General features: G+C 42.6%; 2 protein-coding genes across 9 annotated transcripts in view; one reads left to right on the top strand and one right to left on the bottom strand.

Moving 5' to 3' along the window:
• Positions 1-2,250: 2,250 nt before the first annotated feature.
• rtn4b (reticulon 4b) lies at positions 2,251-17,991 on the top strand. 7 transcript variants are annotated; one of them, XM_047030225.1, is made up of 9 exons: positions 2,251-3,109; positions 5,896-5,949; positions 6,467-8,305; positions 13,782-13,989; positions 15,014-15,152; positions 15,901-15,970; positions 16,624-16,670; positions 16,762-16,820; positions 16,964-17,991. In XM_047030225.1, the coding sequence occupies exons 1-9, from the start codon at positions 2,440-2,442 to the stop codon at positions 17,004-17,006; spliced, it is 3,129 nt and encodes a 1,042-aa protein (XP_046886181.1). In that variant the 5' UTR covers positions 2,251-2,439; the 3' UTR covers positions 17,007-17,991. The 7 variants fall into 7 exon arrangements, with proteins under 7 accessions (XP_046886181.1, XP_046886176.1, XP_046886177.1 ...); XM_047030220.1 differs by lacking the exon at positions 6,467-8,305 and having other exon boundaries at positions 2,260-3,109; XM_047030219.1 differs by lacking the exons at positions 2,251-3,109; positions 5,896-5,949 and having other exon boundaries at positions 6,530-6,682; positions 6,932-8,305.
• LOC124474247 (echinoderm microtubule-associated protein-like 6) overlaps positions 17,500-20,726 on the bottom strand; it is a 42,381-nt gene continuing 39,154 nt past the window's right edge. For both annotated transcript variants that reach the window (XM_047030217.1, XM_047030218.1), the window contains one exon: positions 17,500-20,598. In XM_047030217.1, coding sequence (XP_046886173.1) covers positions 20,574-20,598 — 25 coding nt within the window. In that variant the 3' untranslated portion in view covers positions 17,500-20,573. The remainder of the gene's footprint in view (positions 20,599-20,726) is intronic.

The following is a 20,726-nucleotide window of genomic DNA, read 5'->3' as shown; positions in this document are numbered from 1 at the left end:
TGTGGTCAAGAATTTCAGTGCCCAGTCTGACCTTTTCTGTTGTTCTGTGCACCAATACAACTTGAAACTAAACATCCCCTGGTTCTTAGCCACTGTAGAGACAGGGCCCTGCCTGAATGTGAAGGGAGCCTGTCAGTAGCAGACCTTAAGTGTCTGAAACTGTCTGAGGATCTGCTGGTTCGTTATACTTGATAGCTCTTGCATGTGACGAGAGGGAGGCAGGCTTTTTCTGGCACCTTATCTGCCTTCACTGCACTCTTACTGCACAGCCCCATTCCTCAGATAGGCCGAGGAAGGCTCCCCTTCTCATTAAATTGTTTGTCTGTGCCTGAGACAGAAATACAGTATAAGAAACTTATAGAGTTGACACACTGTAGTCCCTCAATCAGGTTGATAACATCTGAGAAAATTAACCCTAGCTATTGCTGTGAATCATCAACCCTTGTGTGACAAGCTGTATCAAAACCATAGCTTGTGTCTAGCTGTTATAGTGCATCTTGTTCTTGAATCTGTCATCAAACTTTCTTTTGCCATGTGTCCACAGATCATATCAAGATACCGTAACCTGAAATCTGAGTTGTCCTTTTTAAAATCAAAAATACAGGGGATAACACTATGCCATGAACTATGCAGCACACATGCTCCATGGAGTTTCACACATAGAGGGGGACCCTGAATCTAGTTACAGATACTATTACAGTCTGCAAGCTCATTTTTCATCAGGATTTCCCTTCAAGGATAGATCATATGGTACATCACACATGCACAAAAGCAAACCCATACACCCTTCGTAAGCATATACTTATCACTGACACAAACATAAACACTCTCCACACACAAACGCAAGCACACAGATCAACAAGTGTAAAGTCGCCGCACACATTCTCCATGTGCTTGCAAGGCTTTGACATTCTGTAAAATGGTAGGACACAGTAGGATTGAAGGCAAGCCTCAGAGGGCAAGACCTGAAATGCATAAAATGTTGAAAATGGAGATGAGAGATAACTATGTGTAACTGAAACCCAAAGTCGTGTTAGATTGTAATTGTCAACATTGAGAAAGCCGTGTGGTCTGTATAACATCAACTTATCTCAAGAATCTTATAGTAAACAGGATACCATTAGCCACCTTAACCGTATAGGAAGTGGACTTGCTTCTATTTCTTATTACAAGCCATGCCATATCCAAGCAGTTCCGCATTTGACACAGAAGTATCTTGGTGTACTGTGCAGTTGTTGGCAAAGGGGGCTTTGCTGTAACCAGAGCTAGACCCCCATGTTGCAGGAGCTCAGGAGCCCACCGGCAGGAGAACTGTCTGTGTAAGCACATTGCAAGTATTTATTGCATAGTAGTTATTTTTTGAAGGCCTACTGCACAGATTGATAGAAGTCTTTGAAGTAACTTAAATCCATAAATGGAGGAAAAGAAACATAAACTTCGAAGGAATGTGACCTAGTGACGTACAAATGTACAACATATGGCAGGAACATATATCATGCACCAAAACATTTTAAAAGCAGCAAGCAGTTAGCAACTTTAAGTGGTTTCTTGGAGAATGGTTGTCAAAAAGGTGCTTCTATTCATGTTCTCGGGGGAAACTACTGTTCACAAACACCCACCAATATAGGGTGGTGGTCTAATGTTTGAGGGACATGCGACCTTTAGGACACAAATGTAGCACATGCAGGATACACTTACACTTTATTTTTAGCTGTCTGTGTCCGTAGCATACAGGTCTTTAACTTACCATAGGACATGTAGTAGCATTGGTACATATGGTAGTTACCATAATTAAAATCAATACTTTATGAGCCCTCAATTAGAATAGCTTAAACGCAATCTAATAAACAAAAGCAGTCAAACCACAACAGTGTTCAGGTCATATCCAAGAATGTACCATTGGCTGTTAGCACATTATGTACTCTGGGGCATACATTTCAGAGTTTTTGCATGAATGCAAAGTTGAATGAAGGCAGCAGGAAAAGGTAAAAGTTATGTAACATTGTTCCACACAAAGTGAACTTTGTCTCATGTAACTGCAAAGTTATGTCATCCAATGACTGACACTCAAACGTGTGCTTCTCAACTATTTGGCCAACACCGTGCAAGGTTTGAGAAAGGGGTGTTAACAAATTCGGAGTTTCTGTATTCACAGGGGCGGGATCTTTTACTTTTACAAACAGTTATTGGTCACAGGTGCCATCGCTCAGGGATATTGGCGAGTGATTGGTCATTTGATTCACCCTTCTATTTCAACATTCTGGGAGGGTGTACGTCTTTCAGAAGCTGGGCTTGCCAAGTGTTCGGTTGTTCCGTGGCAGTGGTCGTGGCGTAATTTTTACAACTTTTTACGGACACAAAAGTAACGCGCACATTTTTTTGTTTGGAACACTTGCCTACTAACCTGACTTTAATTGAAAACTTTTCTACAGTAAAAATATGGCAGACAGCGAGCAAGTGTCCTCCACAAGTCCGTTAGGAGAAGAACTAGACAAACTCCATGACCACGAAATGGGTGATTCAAACGAGGCCGTAGCTAAAGAAGTTGTTAACGAAGATGAAATTGTAGACTTAGTTGGCGGTGCACAAGATGCAATTGAGAGGCACAAAGCCACTATTTCATACGCAGAGGATATACCCCAAAAATTAACGGAAATGTCATCAACTCCAGACCACGAGCCTATGTTACTAACGGAGTCTGTTCCTGTCGTATCAGAGCCTATGCTAGTTCCCAATATAGCGCCACCGACCGTAGTAGAGGATGCCACGGAACAACTGACGAAAGAGGAGGCGATTCCAGATTCCACTGTTGCGGAGAAAGAACAGAAGGAGGAGGTTGCGGACATTGTTCCATTAGCTGAACCAGTACACACGGAGCCTGTTCCAGAACCAGTATTTATCCAAGAGCCTGCTCCACAACCAGAAATAACCCCAGAACCTGCTCCAGAACCAGAAATTATCCCAGAGCCTATTCCAGAGCCAGTGCCTGAGCCTGCACCAGAGCCAGTCATCGCGTCTGTGGAACCCCCAAAAGCCGTTCCCGAGGAAGTGCTGCTCCCCAAAGCGGCTCCGGAGAAAAAAGCGGCTGCTGCACCTCCACCAGCATCATGTGAGTCTAGTTAAATAGGCAAGACCTTCGATTGAAAAAAACGCAATTAGTATTTACTGAATTAGATCGGAAAAATTATGGTAAACGTAGTGGAACTGTCTCAGTTTATCTTAGTCACCAGACAATGTCAACGTGTTACGATTTTGATAGTCGCTATTAAGTCATTATTTATATACGATGTCGAGGTTGCTACTGTTCATCAATCGACAAGAGCATGTGTCAACAGTTTATATTATTATTTGTATGTAAGAGTTTGTATCCCCGGACGTAGTACATAAATAGCCATTCTGTATTAAGCGTAGCTATCTATCAAGCTAACGTTAGCTCGCTACTGCTGTGTCAAGATGCGGCCCACCTGTTTTGACATGGCTAGTTTGACAAACCTAGCTACGTTAGTGAGCTGTCAGAATCACATCATCGAAATGATGATTGTTTTGTAGTATGACTGTAAACCAGCTGACAGTATGAAACCACCTAGTTTTGACTGTATTTAAAACTAAGAGTGCATTTTGTATTTTGCATGTGCCATATTGTGTCGGTGGATCCATCCATCCGTTTTGAGTTTATGCTGTGTGGTCGGTTGCGCTACTGCTAGCTTGCTATAAGCTAGTACTAGCACGCTATGTTCCAAGATAGGTTGGAGAGATTAGTCATAACAAAGGAATCTGTCCACTCCCTTGCTATACGTTTTAGTCGTTTCTTGTAGCTTAATTGAACGAAAGGGAAGCATCTTGCTCTTTTTTTCAATGCCATGTTGGCTTTATCCAAATGTATTATATTGTCAAAGACAGGTTGCCGAAACTGTGCTTTAATAATCAAAATGTTCGTCATTATTTTAATCTGGTCGAATTGTTATGTGTCCTTCAGTCACGTTAATTGTGGAAGTACACTAACGTTACTCTACCAAAGCTGCTGTAGGGGAAAAGTTGAGGGTTTTTCTCGCTTTAAATGTAATGGATACGCCGGCAGTCAAAGGCAGGGCGCGGTTGGCTCTGACAGACCAGGGCATCACAAAGAACGGGGTTGACTGACAGTGCTATTAATCACTCGGGGCTCGAGGGGATGTTGATAGTCCAAATCTTATTTTGGTGCCTTCATCTTTCATTGATGCCCTGTTATTTAGGTGTTGGCTGTCACATGGATGAGATATGACTGAGCTACTGGTCCAGAAAGTGTGTTAGCAGGCCTTGTGTTGGTGCCTGTGCTCTGTTTTGGTGTGTTGTATACTCTGTTTCCAAGGAATAACCCGCCCCCCTTAGCATGCTGCTCATTACCAGCACAGCAGCTGGCTTTAGCAGCTCAAATGCTAAAGTAGCTGGAATATGGAACAAGACTAATAGCTACACAAAGACCTAGAAGGTAATTGTGCAGGCTAGGTGTTATCGTTATTGGAATTCTACTGGGGTGTTTACCTAACTAGGTCCATGGCCTGGTTGGTGTTGTGAGAACAAGTTTGAGCACATTACTGAAAATGTGCTCAAACCTGTGCTGCGTTAGATTTTCCCCTTTTGTTAAATGTGCCTTCTTTATTGTGCAAGGGATGAAGGCAGTGTGTCCCACCTTTTAACATACCCTGTGCAAACTCATGTCAAGAATTAAGCTAATGTTCTGGCTCATTGATGAGGCCTATGCCAGAATATCCAGTGTGTGTAGGTTTAGGTTATGTTGGATAAAATACATTTCAAAAACCTGGATTATAGTTTACATAGCTGCTTGTCTTGCCAGGATGATAACATTCTTATCCAACCTGTAGATTGAGCGCAGTAGTGTTGTTTGCTGTGTGTGTTCTATGTGGGACGCTACATGTTATGTCATTCAAACATAGGCTACAGCAAATTCTCTGGGTATGATGAATTGGTGAAAAAGTATCCCACCGTTTGTTGAGTCTTAATACTTTAATTAGACTATCTGAATTAAATCAATGACCGCTCACGCGTGCTTGCTTCACAGATTCACTTTTCACTCCTCCTACAACAGTGACGTCATATGTCCGATCAATACATGACACCGTTGTATGTCATTGCCACACATGAGTTACTCTCCACATAATGTTTTAATGTATTGGTTCAATTTTAGGTTTAGCCTTTTTCAATGCTGAAACATAGCTGGAGGTATCAGATCCTAATTGGCTTAAGCCTGCCAAATAATCTTACCAAATCATTCAAATGATACAGTGGCAAGTGGCAACTGGCAAATATGTATTTCCTTTCTTACCAGTGCTTACGCTATCAGTGACCTAGGGATTTTCAATTGTGCAGCGTCATTGAATCATTCAATTGTACATTTGCTAACATAGGCTTTCCAGATATATATTCTATATATATATATAATATTATTTGAATATTTTTGACCAATACCTTGATGTGCATGTTTGATTAGATCACCAAAGACCTATATTCCTCTTATGTAAAATTTTGAAAGGTACTTAATATACCTTGACAGTGAAATAATTTTGAATGGACAATGTAATATTCTTCCTGTGGGCCTTTTTGTTGTCTTCTTGCTCCTCTTTGCAGACTTCAACTTATTTTCAGCAAACCTGTCGCAGTATATTGCATCTCTCTACTATGCTTTTCGTCAGATTTTTCTCCCCCGCCTTATTATTTAGCTTGACTATGGTTTCCTTTATCTACTTGTTTTGCGCTATAGCTATATCAATGTAAACATTAATTTTTTACACATCCCTAGTCACTTCAAATGTCTGAAAGTGCGCAGGGTCCTGGGCTGATTTGTAACCTTTCTCAAGTTACAATAACCGTTTTACTCTGCTGCTGTCTTTCTTTCAGATGCACCTTTTCTACCTTCTCTTCTGCCTCAACCTCTGATGCAATTCCCTACAGGCAAGTTCTCTCTGCTGGCTGTGTTTAATAACTCCTTATCCTGCATCTTTTAGTTTTAAAATAATTTCTACCCTAATTAACATTTAATGTCTGAAATGCATGTTTTTTTTTTTTTTTAAGATTAGTCGTCGTTTGCATTTGAAATTACTTAAGATCCAAAGCAATTTAACATGACAAACTCTGTTTGCGTGTGATCTTGTATTGTGAATCCCTGTGATTGTGGTCCTTTACAACAGAAGTCTATAAAACAGACTTTTATTTGAGACATTTACCAGTGAGAAGGTTCCCTACAGTGATTCGCCGCAGCGATTTATCATAATTTGTATTTTTAATTGATACCATCCATAACAAATATTTGCCACTAAACAGAATATTATAGATTACTGGTGAAATCTGTGTAGGGAATCACTTCTCACCTGATCAGGCTGCTGGCACTGCAGCATGCCCTGCATGTTTCATAGACACTGACGGAATGAAGTGTGTCTTGATGCATTGCATTTTCCCCTCTCTACTCAAGCACTTGGGCAGAGGGGTGATTGCCCTGCTCCCATCTCTCCTCTCTCTCCTCTCCACTCTCCCGACTCCCTGGAAGAGCTATCTCTGTCTGAAAGTCCAAACCAACCCCCCACCATGGCATCTGCTCCGTTCAGCTCTTCTATCGAGCCCCCCAAAGTTCTGTCCAGTGCTATGCCTTGGAGTGGTGAAGAGGAGGGTAACGCCAGATTTGGCCATAGTAAGAATGATCAGTATGTTGAAAAAGGGTTAGAGTCTTTTACTTCTGGTTTTGAGTTGGAAACGGAAACTTGTTATAACCCAGGGAAAGATCTAGGTCCCAAGTCTCTACTTGAAGACAGCGGAGTTTCATTCTCCCCTGAAGAGAAGCTTAGTGGTTCAGGCAGGTCTACCTCTCCCTCCCAGTCTCCTGTTTCACCCCAGATGACCCCTGAATCTCACATTGCACCTGCCTCCTCTAACCCAACAGAGCACTGGGATTCTCCATTTCTAGCCTCTCAAGACAACTCCAGGGTCTCCATGGATACGTTCTCTAAGGACACAACCCCCATTGGCTCGTCTGGGTTTGAGGCAGACATGCTTGGCCAATCAGATGATGATTTGATGTTTGAGGTGAAGAAGAATCCATTCCAGGGCTTTTCCCCAGTAGCTGATGCCGGGTTTTCCCATTATGGGGATGCCCACTTTGACAGCAGGGCATCCAAAATGTCTGAGAGTCCCACCCCAGATCTGGTCCAATCTGGCCAGGGTGGTGGCTCTCAAGATAGCCCTCCCGCTTTTTATGACGAGAGCAAAACTTATGAGTCTGTGAAAATGGCTGCTGACTCATTGATGCAGCCACTAGGCCAATTCTCCCCAGGACCAAAAGAGGATGAAGACTCTGTTCTTCTTCCTGACATCTTGAAGTCCTCCCCACTCAACCCAGAGAAGATCGACTCTGGTTCCTCTGAAGGAAGTCTGGAGTCAAGTCCCCTTTTTGAGCGCAAGATGATGGAGTCACCAAACATCCCCATCAACCTGTCAGCCACAAATCCTTTTGCATTTGACTCCAAAGTCTGTTTGCTGAAAGAGATGGCTGAGGCAACTGAGGCAAAATCATCTGTGAAGGTGAAAGGGGAAGATGATTGCTTTGGTGCCTTTGACCTTGTAAAAGAGGCAGAGACCACACCCATGAAAGGAGAAAAGAAGCCCAAAGAAGAGCAAGTTCAAGTGGAGCAAAAAGACTGGTTCTCCAGTCACGATTCCCCCAAAATGACCAACAAACTAGAGCCCCTGGACTTCCCGAGCCGGAAGACCCCGGATGATTCTGATTCCGAGAGCCCCACTGCCGACTCCCTGTCTCCTGTGCTGGAGGCCATGGCTAAGAACCCAGCCAGCTTCCAGGTGGAGACCGAGAAGAACCCCAGGATGGAGGAGGCAGGGGAGGAGGTGTCTGAGCCGGAGGTCTCCTCTGAAGAGTTTGAGTTTATAGAGAGGCCGCCTCGGGGCGTGATAGATGAGTTCCTGGAAGCAATGGACAACTCCAAGTTTGCCAAGGGTCCAGAGCATGGTGCAGATGATGATCTTAGCTATGGGTCACGGGAGATGGCACCTCCAAACATAGCTTCGTCAGTGGCCCATAAAGAAGAAAGTCAGAGCTCTCAAAGTCCTTACCTCCTCCTCACCCAGTCCTCAGACAAGGCAACCCCTCAGAAGGGTAAAGCCGAACTGGAGAAGGCAGACATCAAAGAGCCTCCCTCCCAGGCACCACTTCTCCACTCCCCTGTTCACAAACCTGTGGCGCTCGCTGAGGATGCGGGTGGCCCCAAAATGGCTCACGCGCCCAACTTGAGCACTGAAGCAGGTAATTTTTCAGCATGGAACCTCTTTTTCATTGGTGGTTTTTCACCTTCATCACCATTTTCGTTCGTCTTGGTCATCTTTCGTTGCCAATCATCACCCATGTTCATTTCCTTTTGGATCCAACCACATTTCGTCCTTCTTTTCGTCATCCTTTCCTTCTTCAAAGCATTGTCTTCGTGGCTTTCTTTTACTAACTATTGCATTAGTTTTGTGTGTGTTTTAGTTTGTGGTATTGTGAGTGGTGTTCTTGGTTTATATTTTCAGTTTATTGTGCATCATTCAAATGTTTTAATAGTTATGTGTTATGCTGTTAAATTTGACATGGTAAGTGCATAAATAGATGATCTTCACAAACCAACCTTTTTTTCATGAAATAACGCACTTGTGACACATGGAGAACACTACTTCCAAGTCAGTGAGGGGTGAAGAAATGTGCACTTGAAGATGGAGGACATTTAGGGTACAGGTTTACCCCAGACCATTGGGCTTTGTACAAGTATTTTCCTAACAGTCGGGGTTTAGTGGTTTTACCTCACCCCATACCCCCTGGTGGTTTTGATGTGCCTTGAGAGCTTTTTGCTCCACGAGTTGGATTACCTCAGTGTGCAGTCTGGTTTTAGTCCTCACTGGAAATAACCAGAGATGGGAACTCTGTAACTGAACACCACCATGAAGGCCCTGTAATGTTCTATCGCTCACACATGAACCCTACCCTGCTCTGTTAAATGACTGCTGAGCGCCACACCTACGCTGCGGTTTGCTTCATTTTCAGCTCCGGAGGCTGTAGTTTATTGCAAGATATGCAAAAAGAGGAAGCCTTTTCAATAGCGAATTTATCGTCTTACAAGCAAAATGGGGAAAAGAATATCCTTTCGCGGATCTCTTTTTAAAAGATTGTTTAATTAGACTTCACCTTACTGGTTGTCTCTTACACATTTACACACAGCTAGCTACTGAGAGTGCATGTTCCTCCATAAAGGAAGAGACCCCCCCCCTGCCTGCATTGCGACATTGGCAGTCGAAGAGCACACCAAGTCAGCAAGTGTTCCCTCATCTGTTTGACTTGAGATGCGACGGTGTGATCTGAAACCTCACCGCGCTGGCCGTATCTTCCCCACAGATAGAGATTGTAGGCAGGTTAAATCCTAATGAGACGTGTCAGGAGGGGTTTCGCTCTCATAAGTCAGTATACACTACTTTCAGTATAACTGCACCCTTTTCGGGTATGTGAAGTGAACCTTGTGCTTCTACATTGATCTAAGATTCAAGTTGTGACTCATTTTGTATGTAAAAACCTGAGACATGACTACTTATGTAAAGGGGGGATGGGCTTGGTGGGATGGGGGGATTTAATAATTTATTTCTTTTGTGGAGGCCTCATGGGGAAAAGTTGGACATTTGTGAAACAGAGACTGCCCTCTAGTGGACTTGTTAGACAAATACTGAGGATACCGAATTGCACGTTAGTGGATAATTGTCTAAAGTTGTGATTTATTTTCTGATTGGAAGCCGAGTATTTCCAATACTAGGCCGTTTTATCTGAGCAATCTTATTTGAGCAATGTGCCAAGTCCCCTAATTTCCAGATGTATTTGTTTAGTCATGTGCCAGCCTAGTTTATTAGAGGGCTTAGGCAAACATTGCATTGTCAAATTCCAAAGCTAGATTATTGTTCTATCTAAGCATACATCGTAGTCTTTAAAGAAACCAGGTGGAGTCACCCATTAACTGCTCTCTGATTTGTTATCTTTTAGGGTGGGGGGTGGTTGTGGAGGGGGCGTATGTGTAGATTTGCGCAAGGAGAAGGGAGGGAGATCAAACCTAATGGAAGGAACCGAGAAGGGGAGGAGAGGTTTATAGCCGCTGCGTCAGAGCGTTAACATTCAAGTCAGCTGACCTCAGTCCTGCAGCCGAAGAGAGGTGTGTGTGTATGTGAAGGAACGGGAGAGAAAGAGAGAGGGAGCCAGTGTGCTGCAGTTGTCTCTAGAGAGGAAGGACTGCCCCCCCCCCCACCTCCCTGTCCCTCCCTCCCCTCTAACACCTCAGTCCCCACACCCCACCCACCTCCCAGCCCGGCGCACCGCTCGGCTCGGCTCGACTCGGCGCACGCTGCTGTCTGTCTGGAATGTACTGCTGAACTCCTGTAGACCAAGGAGCCTCCCATCACAATGGACATGGAAGAGAAAACAGAATGCCAGCTGCCCTCATCACACTGGAAAGACAAGGGTATCATCCTCTTTCTGCTTTCTCAGGCAGCCTTTATATAGCATTTTGTTTTAGTTCTGATTTGTGAACTGGGCTGTAGCACGCCGATAGGCTTTTGAATAATTGGTTTGTCTAGGCATTATGTATACTAGCTTGGTTGCATTTTGTTTTTATTTATTAGAGGATAGGCTGTCTGTGTAGAGTATAACTGATTTATAATGCCTTTTGGAGGCTTCGAGTAGAATGTCTGTTATGTTAGGTAAATTCATCTGCAGTTGTAAATTGTGTACTTTTTTTGTACTGGATAGACATTTAAAATGAGGCTTTCTAATCTGTAAAAAATGCTACGTACCCTAGCAGATTAACCCTTGGACAGAACACCTTTCTTTGCCGCTGTCGAGTGTGCAAAGGTGCTTTTACTAGGGGAGGGGGGGGGGGGGGGGGGGAGGTGGTACTGTGGTCTATAATGACGTTAGGCATTAAATGATTAGGTAATGTGTCTCCACCATGCAAATGAGAAGGAAGTGACTGACCACCCTAGCTGCTCTGCTGACTGTGCCAGAACCAGGGGCCTATGTTTCAAATACAGGAACACCCTCTCTGTAGACTGGTAGTGTGGGGTCTGAGAAAGGTCACAGCAAGATTGTTTAAAATGTCTTGCAGCTTTGGACAGGCTGCTTATTTTTCATATCAACACTTAAAAAATCACCTCAAGAAGGTTTTCTCCTTTTATCAACTCTTGTCCCTTCATGGGTCACACGTTTTGAAACTGTTATGCCTACTCTTCCTTATTCCCACTCAAGACCTCAAGATTTGCGAAACACTGACTTCCTAAACTCCTTATCTCGGCTTAAAACCTCAGTAAACAAGCGCTTTTTCAGTTGTAGAGCATATACACGCGTGGGAATTTCAATCAACTTAACTTCCTTACCTCTGGGTATAAAGCCTAGTTGTATTGAGCTCTGGCCATTCTCACGTCTGCTGATAATCATGTGTGCTCTGCTTGCATCATCTGGAGCAGCAGTCCACACACATTGCAACAGAGAGGCTATTGTCAGAACAAGCTGTCTGGATCAACTCTTTCTCTAAATAAATGTATTGTCAGTCAGTCTTTCCAGTGCCACATTCTCTCTTGACGATATCAGTCAAGTATGACAGAGGTACTTGACTGGGTGTATTACTTTTACAGTACAAGCCAGAGTCACTGAGTGACTAAGCAGTATTGGCACATGCAGGGAGAGATGGGGAGACTGCATCAGTGTGTAGTGTAGCTGTATGTTGTAAATGCTCCGCTTGATGGATTGTGACATTTCATACACTGGGCTAAAAGCAATGGCTATTGAAATATCTGAATTGCTACACAGTTGCACATAAGTCTGTCTGTGTGTTTTCTCAAATCTTGTTGAGTTATCTGGTTGAGAGTCCAGAGGCACCATGAAGGTGAGGAAATAACTTTTAGTACATTGCGCAAGTGTCATGATTGATTATATAACTCATTGTAATGTTGCTTCAGTTGTATTTTACACGTGCGTACAACTAGGTGGAGCTGGGGAACATTTGCTTCGTAAAGATACGTTATGTAACACATTCCACAATCCGTTATACCCCCTTACATTTGTTGAAAATACCGTAACAATTTCATAGTCTTTTCTTGATTAGCTGATAAGTATCTCCTAAAGTAAATCAATTTCGAATCACCGGTTAATTAGGATGGTCCATGGCACCGCAGAGCTGCGCACAAGGAGCGGACCTCAAATCGACCTAGCAGGAAGTGATCCGTCTCCCTCTCTCTTTTGCATAGCTAAGCTAAGAGCTGGTGCTGCATGCTAGGAGGCTCAAGATGGATGCCAAACGGGGTTAGTTCTGTAATCTTTTGTTTACCTACGCTACATTTCCATATATCGTTGGTATTTGGTTATACAGCCGTGTTTAATTAATTGATGTAGATTTTTTGGGGGGGAAATGCAGTGTGTTCGTCGGAATTGGGGTTGTGTATTCCGATTTGTAGCTAGAGGCCCCGCTAGGTCAAACTGGACATTTTATCGGGATTGATGTGACGTTGAAAGATTAATCGTTGTCTTTATGCCTCACTTTCTTAAATGCATACCTGCAGTAATTAGTAACTGGGAATATGTACGGAAGGAATTATTAATGAATTAATGTGGCAGACAGATGAGATCAACGGGGTTTGTAATACTTGTCTATTTTTAGATACTCCCGATGGTAGATCATGTCTTGCTTATTGCCATATGTAGCTAGTTCAGCTAGACAGACGCTTGGACGGAACAAGCCCCCTTTCAAGGAACGGGTTGTGATGAGGTCGATGAACGAAAGGTGATGAGCATTAGTGGTAGCTAGCTGTATTTATTCTGGCATAGCTAGGCTAACTAGCCTGCTTAAACCTGCGCAAGTTAACTATAAAGCAGTTGAAGCTGACACAAAGCTGACTTTGTCATGTTTGTATTATGCTGTTGATTGTTTCACAGCTCGGCTAGCAATGTTTTACTTGTGTAGGCCTGCATCGTATGTAAGCATTGGGTTACTTAGCCAGCATTTGTGCACTTGTGAGCTGTTCAAGCAGCTTAGTCTTTAAAGTTGGGTATTTGTAATTAATCAGATTTTCCCGTTTTGGCAGCAACTTTTGAAAAGATTTGGCTTTAGGTTTCAAACTAAGCTGATTCATGTTTATTGAACCATTTGAAAATGGTAGGCTGCCAAGTATTAAACAGCGCCATTGAACATTGCAGACTTCAGCAATGTCAGATTGGCTTAGTTAAAATGCGTCAGCCCCGTCTAGTAGTAAATGGATGTCTCTCTCACATCTAATGTGGTACAGTGACCCGTTTCGAATTCCAGGGGTGAATCACGAGCACAGCCATGTTAACTGTCTGCAGGCACCAACCCCCACTCAGACTGGATTGGTTATTAGCATAAGCTGCTACCATTACTCCAGAGGAACAGCATAAAGCTTGCAGGGATCAAGCTGTAAGTTTTTGCTGATGGTGTAGTACTGCTATTCCATCTGAACTGTCAGCATCCAGTAAAACCAGGGGGGTATTCCTGCTTGTGCGGGCAGTTCCACTCAACCCAGGAGAGGTCCACTGTGTTGTCGCTGGAAGCACTGAAAAAACAAAACAAAGGAAGATTTAAAAAAATAAACACGTTTTCAATTGTACATCTCCACCCTAATACCATGGTCTCAGCTAAAAACTGATGTACCCATCTCAATGAACGTCTCGTTGTAATGTTCCTAACTCTCTTCCTTTGTTCCAGTGGTGGAGTTCTTGTACTGGCGTGATGTCAAAGCCACGGGCGTGGTGTTTGGCGCCAGCCTCCTCCTGCTGCTGTCCCTGACGGTGTGCAGCATCGTCAGCGTGTGTTCCTACGTGGGCCTGGCCCTCCTCTCTGTCACCATCTCCTTCAGGATATACAAGGGCATCTTGCAGGCCATTCAGAAGTCTGATGAAGGGCATCCATTCAAGTAAGTAGCAGCAGTGCACAACTGATGCCTGATCAACGCCCCAAATGTCTACTAAACTTTTGATCTGAACCAAAGGCATTGGATACAGTGTCTTTCTCTATATCGGATAACATTTTTATATGGATAGTTATCAATATCATAGCTTAACTTCTACTTATTGCAAGTTGGGTTTTTTGTGGGTGTGTTTAGGCATTGGATGCCAACACACTTTGTCAGTTTGCCACCTGTGATTTTTAGGCCTGTCTGTCAAACTGGCAGTGTGCCAAAATTAGATGCACTCATGATTTGGGTGACCTTGGCATCAGAGCTGACACACACCCTGTGGGCCTGTCCTGCTGTTGGACCTAGACAGAAGCTGAGCAGATCAATAAACCAATAGTGTGTTCTAGAAGAAGCTAGTCATCAACAAAATTCAGACCGGGACTGAATAAGCTACATTTTCAAATTAAGACCTCTTGAATATCAATCTAATTTAGCTTGCCTTGTCTGGAGGACTCGTGCTTCCATTCCCAACATGGAAACCTGCTACTCATGCTGATCTCTGTCCTGGCATGAGGTCAAATCTGTTTATGAGCTCTCACCAACCAGCCAACCAACCACTTTATAAGATTGAATTAGCCAGGCTTAAGATTAACTAGGGAAAGTGGATGGTGCTTACAGGCCAGTTTCCAGCTGAGGGAATATGACTTCTGGATTTTGCTCTTCTGGTGAGAGGACAAAACCAGGGGGCCGACAAGTATTGCTGGGGAGGATGTTTTGTCGCCTCATTATCTCTGTTTCGGCACCAGGACACTCCTGCATTCCTGCTTAGATGTGTGCCGAAGGTCAATGGTGTTGCAATACATTATCATCGCACAACATCTAAACCAATCACTGATGATCTGGAGGGTTCTGTGTTCCTGAAAGAAATCTCTCACTGTATTATCTGTCTCCTATCTGGTATGCTGTAATCAAATGAGGCTTAAATTACCTGGGTGCAGCCAAATTTCCCCCTGTGAGATAATATAAATGTGACTTGACACAGGCTGTACCTGGACCAGGAGGTGGCTCTGTCTGAGGACGCGGTCCATAGGTACAGCGACGTGGCCCTGGCCAGGATCAACAAGACCGTGGGCGACCTGAGGCGCCTCTTCCTGGTCGAGGACCTGATTGACTCCATCAAGGTGAGGTAGAGGGATCCGCTGCCGTGACCCACTGAAACTTGGAACCACACACCTACCTACCATAGCTTTTGTCTAAGGGTGAACTGCAGGTTGTTCACCTTTGCAATAAGAATGACTGTCCATGTTGAGTCAGTGTACCGTAATAGATGGGTGACCAGCCCTTGTGCCATGAGGAGGGTGGAACAGCCTTGCACAAAGTTACAGCAGCTGTTCAGGGCTATGAGATTACTACATGCCTGTCAACACTTCTCCAGGCCAACCCCTGCCCCCTGTTCCCTAGTCGTCCTCCTGTCATCCTGTCCCTGTAGAGCCATCTGATTGAGGGGAGCTAAGGTCTTTACCAGGGCTGATCTTGGAGGTATAGCGTTCCACAATGTTGTTCACATCTTATTGGCAAGATAGGGAGACGAGGGGGAACATCAAGTAGGTCTGATGTGTATTGAGTCAGTTCGAACGGACCATTGATTTCCATGTTAAGTGTTTTAACAGTTCCATATATGGCCTGTCCACAATGACCTTTATGTTTCCATCTCCCTCATGCCACTTTGGCTGTGTCTGTCCTTTAGGAGAGTGGCTATGATAACACTGATAGTGTTGTAATGCTAACAACCAAAGATGGAATTAGTTTGCATTTTATGTCACTCTCTCATTCCACCTCAAGCCCGAGTCCTGTCACACACTGTATTGTTCTGAGAGAAGGATGTGCTTGTAATGAAACTAACTCTCCTCCCTTCTCTTTTCCCTCCAGTTTGCTGTCCTTATGTGGATTCTGACTTATGTCGGTGCCTTGTTCAACGGACTCACTCTCCTTATCCTGGGTAAGACTTGCCATTGTTGCAACAACAGCATCACAACACCGTCTAAGCACTATCAGTGTCCGTTTCCCCATTGCATGCTCCAAAAGAACCAACTTTATTAGGTGCTTTTGCTATGCTAAGTTCTGTAATTGTCAGGTTGCTTTTGCTCTTCTGCTAGAAGCTAGCAGAAGGCTGCTAGCTCAGAGGAAGGCTAGTAGACATAAGCTGCTACTGGTGTATTTCAGGAAACTCGTGGGAGAGGCCTGACACAAACATGGTGGCAGGCAGAGGTGTTGAAGCCTTGTGCTTCTTATAAACAACCTCCTTTATTTAGGTTGATGACCTGACCTTTGAAACCACACTGCCAGTAGAGAACAGGCAGCATTCATTAGACTTCCATTATAATTCTTTTAAAATGTGACAGTAGGGAATCTGGAGGATTGTCAGGGCTTTTTAATTTAAGATTTTAAGGAATCGTGTGGGAGCTCTTTCCTTCAGGTATTTTTGAAGTTGAGTTGAGCCAGATGGGTAGTAGCTCCACCTGTTAGCTGAATCCCCTATCATACTGTAACCTTTCAGATGGGATGTGTTTATTGAAGGGCTGGGATAAGCTGTTAGCACACAGATGTATCCTAGTGTCTTAGGCCTCACTTATTTCTCCCTGCTTCTCCCAGGTCTGGTTGGAGCATTCAGCTGCCCCATCATCTATGAGAAGCACCAGGTATGAACTGTCATTTGTTATTTAAATAAGGGGAATACGCTTTGACCAAATGTCATTGTAATATGGCTTTGTGTTTTTGTTGTGCTTATAGGTACAAATCGACCATTATTTGGGCATGGTGAACAACCAGATCAAAGACGTCGTTGCAAAGTAAGACTTGTGTACTGTTTATATAATTTGGACAGCAAAAAATTTGTTGTTGTATAGTGTTGTCGTCAAGTCTAGGTGTGTGCTGTATTTGTCGTCTTGCTGTGTGACACGGTGACTGAAGCTGTGTGCCTTCTGTTCCTCAGGATCCAGGCCAAGGTGCCCGGACTGAAGCGCAAGGCGGAGTGAAGAAAGAAGGAGATGAGGGCAGTTTGTCCTCCTGACGTCCTGTTTGGAGGACTGGAGGTGTTGAGAGGGATCTGGCTGAATGCACCCCTTCACTTATGTTGTCAAAAATAAAAACTTTTACCAGTGCAGCAATCTCTGTTTTCTCCAGAACATCCGACCCACGATGTTAGATTGTTAATTTTATTTTCACCAGCTCAAAATATCTACACCCTCACTGTGGATGAAATAAATTGATGTAATGCCCAACAATCTGGCTTGGAAGTCTAGTTTGTGTTCTAATGTAACCTGGAGTTCTGACTTGACCAACCATGTAGTCTGACTGGTGATAAGTTCCTTATGCTGGTTGATTTTCTTTTACACATCCTCTACAGACAATTGGAAACCAGTCTCGTTTTTTTGTAAAGGGGGGGGGGGGTTGAATGGTACCATTGTGGAAATTCAAGAGTACCTGTTGTTTTTTTGGTATGATTAAGTTAGTGGTATTTGTGATTTATTGTTCTATTGATTGACTAATGTAGTTTTCCAAAGCTTCTAGCTCTCTTCAGTGGTTCTTGAGTGTGCTTTATTCGAAGTGTCATTGTGCTGAAGTATGTAGACTGATGTCTACATTACAAGCAGGTTGGGAGGAGCTACCATAGCAATTCATGCTTCTGAGTATTTCTAGCTGGAAACATTTAGAAACTTTGCAAGATGAAAATAAGAACATTTAATAGGTCATTTCACCTCATTGCAACTGCCTAGTTAAACTCTGGAAGAACACGTTTACAAACATAACTTAAGATTATAAAAAGACAAAAAAAAACTAAACATACTGTCTGTTGACTTATCTAAAGCTGCAAAATTATGTAACTTTGAAACTTCATGCTGTTTGTTATGCAAGTAATTGTGAATGATACTTCATACAATTGTGATGAACTCCTCGGAGAACTGTTTGTGGAATGCATTGTTGAATATAAACAATTACCAATAAAGCTTCTCTAGATGACCTGAGTGTAAAGGCTTATTTTCTACATCTGTGAGAGCCCTGTTTAGACCTGCATTAATATAAATTAACATATATAACTTAATTGATATCAGTTAAATTAATTGATTTGAATGAGATTTGAACCAGGGGAACCGTGTTTGGCAGCAGACTCAATGGTACACAACTACACATGCTTACCCACTGAGCCACAGAGGTTTCCTGCAAGGTTGTGTTCTACAAGACGGTGTAATTGCCCTTATGACATTACTAAATGCCAAAGGACAACGTACGTTTAGTTTCTGCTAATGCCAAGTTATGAAACAGAATACTCTGGCTTCTAATCATACTTACAAAGCAAGTGAAAGTTTGCTGAAGGATTTTTAAGAACTCGTTCACAAAATACAGTGACGATAAGTAGACTTTTCTTGCATATTATTTATTTCTGCAACACGTATAAATATTAAACAGAAATGTACAGCTTACTGTCTATTAGGAGTGGGAATCTTTTGGTATCTCACAATTCGATTACATTCTTGGGGTCACGATTTGATACAAAATTGATTCACAATTCAATTTTTAATCAAAAAAACACATTGTGAATCGCTAGAAGACTGAATGGTGATTTATATGTGAATACATTTTTCCCCCACTCCTAGTACTTAGTGTTGAATTAAATTAAATTAGGTTACTAATGTGATTGCTTTATCTGTAATGCAATGAAATATCTGCAGGAACCCTGTGTACTGTATTACAGACTTGCAATTAAAATGAATTACAAAAAGTTGCTTGATTTGATACTATTCCCATTTAATCTTTCCACACATTTGGGTTACATTTGCACAAACATTTCCACACAATCCAATCAATCACAATAAACTTGTATAAAAACAACCATGATTGTCATTCACACAATAAAATCTTGCCTCGTTCACAAAGATGTTTTGATTTAAAAAATAAATTCGTGCATTTGAGCATAATTTGTATTTTACATTATGATACAAACAATTTGAAAACGACAGCTATAGTCACGCCTCACAATCTTGTATAAAACTTAAAAGTGCAAAAAAAAAAAAAACTTGATATGATTCCATAGAAATGCACATAACAGAGACTATATTAAACTACTGTTGCTGCCACACCGATAGCTAAATCTCACAATGAGGAGGGACAGGCAAGGCAAAGCTAACATCTGACTAACTCAATGTGATGGTCGTTGCTTATGACAGGCGCTAAAACAACTGCATAGTCAGCTTTGGTGTGACAAACCACCACCCTCTTCCGTATATTTGTTTCACATTTCTATCAAGTTCTTCGTGGGGTTTTATATTGACAGTGAGGCATAACGCTGCATTAAGGTCTATGGATATATAATATTCTTTGCATCAATGGTGGTGAATATGGAAGACCATTCTACCCACATTTTCCACAACAGTTTGTAGTGACACCAATAAAATATTCTACATTAAGTATAACAATTCATACATGTCCACAAACTGTGACTTCACATTACAGAATAACATCAAGATATTTTCTTAAATATTGTTTTCCATAAAGAGATATCTACTATGTCTATACTGTCATCATACTCTGGATGCATTGTGTTAAATAAAACAGCAGCAAAGCAATGCCCTTTATGCATATTGAATGAGTTAAAATGTGTATTCTAATAGCACCAGACACATTAAAAAATAATTTCAACAGTGAAATAAAAATAAATATATAAATAACATAAGTAGAAATATTCAAAAAGGCACTTAAGTTGGATGGTATTCAACAACGCAGAAGGCTTGTTCAAATTAATGACAGCTGAATCCCTTCTTTATAGCCAATGGCAATCATAATAAATGCACAATATAAATCAATAGCATGGCATGACCACCTGTTTTCATTAGTCTTCCATGACTGAGCGCAGGTGAGAATGTAAACAAACATGTATGGTCATCATTTCTCTGTAAGAAAATCCACCATTTTAGCGAATAAATCAGTAGAAGCATGTTCGAACCTCTTTCTCCTTTCCTAAAGTTTAGACTTCAATTGTATCCTAATTCCTAACCCCCCACCCCAACCCCACTAGTCATGTTCTCAATATCAGGAGAGTTCCACTGATCAGACCCGTCTCTTTAAAGTGTGCCCTAGTCATCCAAAGTGTTGGATTGGTCTGGGAATGGGTTGAGTTGGAGTTTCCAGCCTCCTACTTAAACCAGTCCCCTCTGAAATCCCAAAAGGCACGCTCACCTTTGGTGGGATTTCATGGGAGCAGGCTAGGGAATCATTTGGGGGCAGACACATAGTTGCAGCATGCCAGGCAAAATGTTTATGCAGCCAGACACTTGAGGTGTTGCGATCAGTCCTGGGTCAAAATAGCACCTCACATCCTTTCGTATTGGCATGTGGTTTGGATGAATTGGCTCAAAGAGCCCAAACAACTATCCATTGAGGAGTAGCGCAAATGACCAAGTGTTGGACCTTGAGAACGTGGGACGGGAAGAACGTGCAGCTGCTACGCTGACCTAGGCCTCATAGGAGCTTTGACACGGTCATAGTACCAGTCAGAGGTTTGATATAGCTGGACGTTCTTGACGGGTGAGGAGGAAGTGTCTATATCACAGGCATTTCCACACAAAGACACTGAGAGAGAGAAGAGGGAGGGGGCAGACAACAATGTCAGTAATACACAATAAAGTAGAGGTCTCGGTCTTTAACATGAGAATAAAGTATTTTTTTTACATGAAGTCTTTAATGAAGTCATCCATTAG

Source organism: Hypomesus transpacificus, chromosome 11 (assembly GCF_021917145.1).
Source record: "Hypomesus transpacificus isolate Combined female chromosome 11, fHypTra1, whole genome shotgun sequence".
Taxonomy (NCBI): domain Eukaryota; kingdom Metazoa; phylum Chordata; class Actinopteri; order Osmeriformes; family Osmeridae; genus Hypomesus; species Hypomesus transpacificus.
Note: the sequence above shows the minus strand (reverse complement) of the source record. Positions and strands in the feature narration are given on the sequence as shown.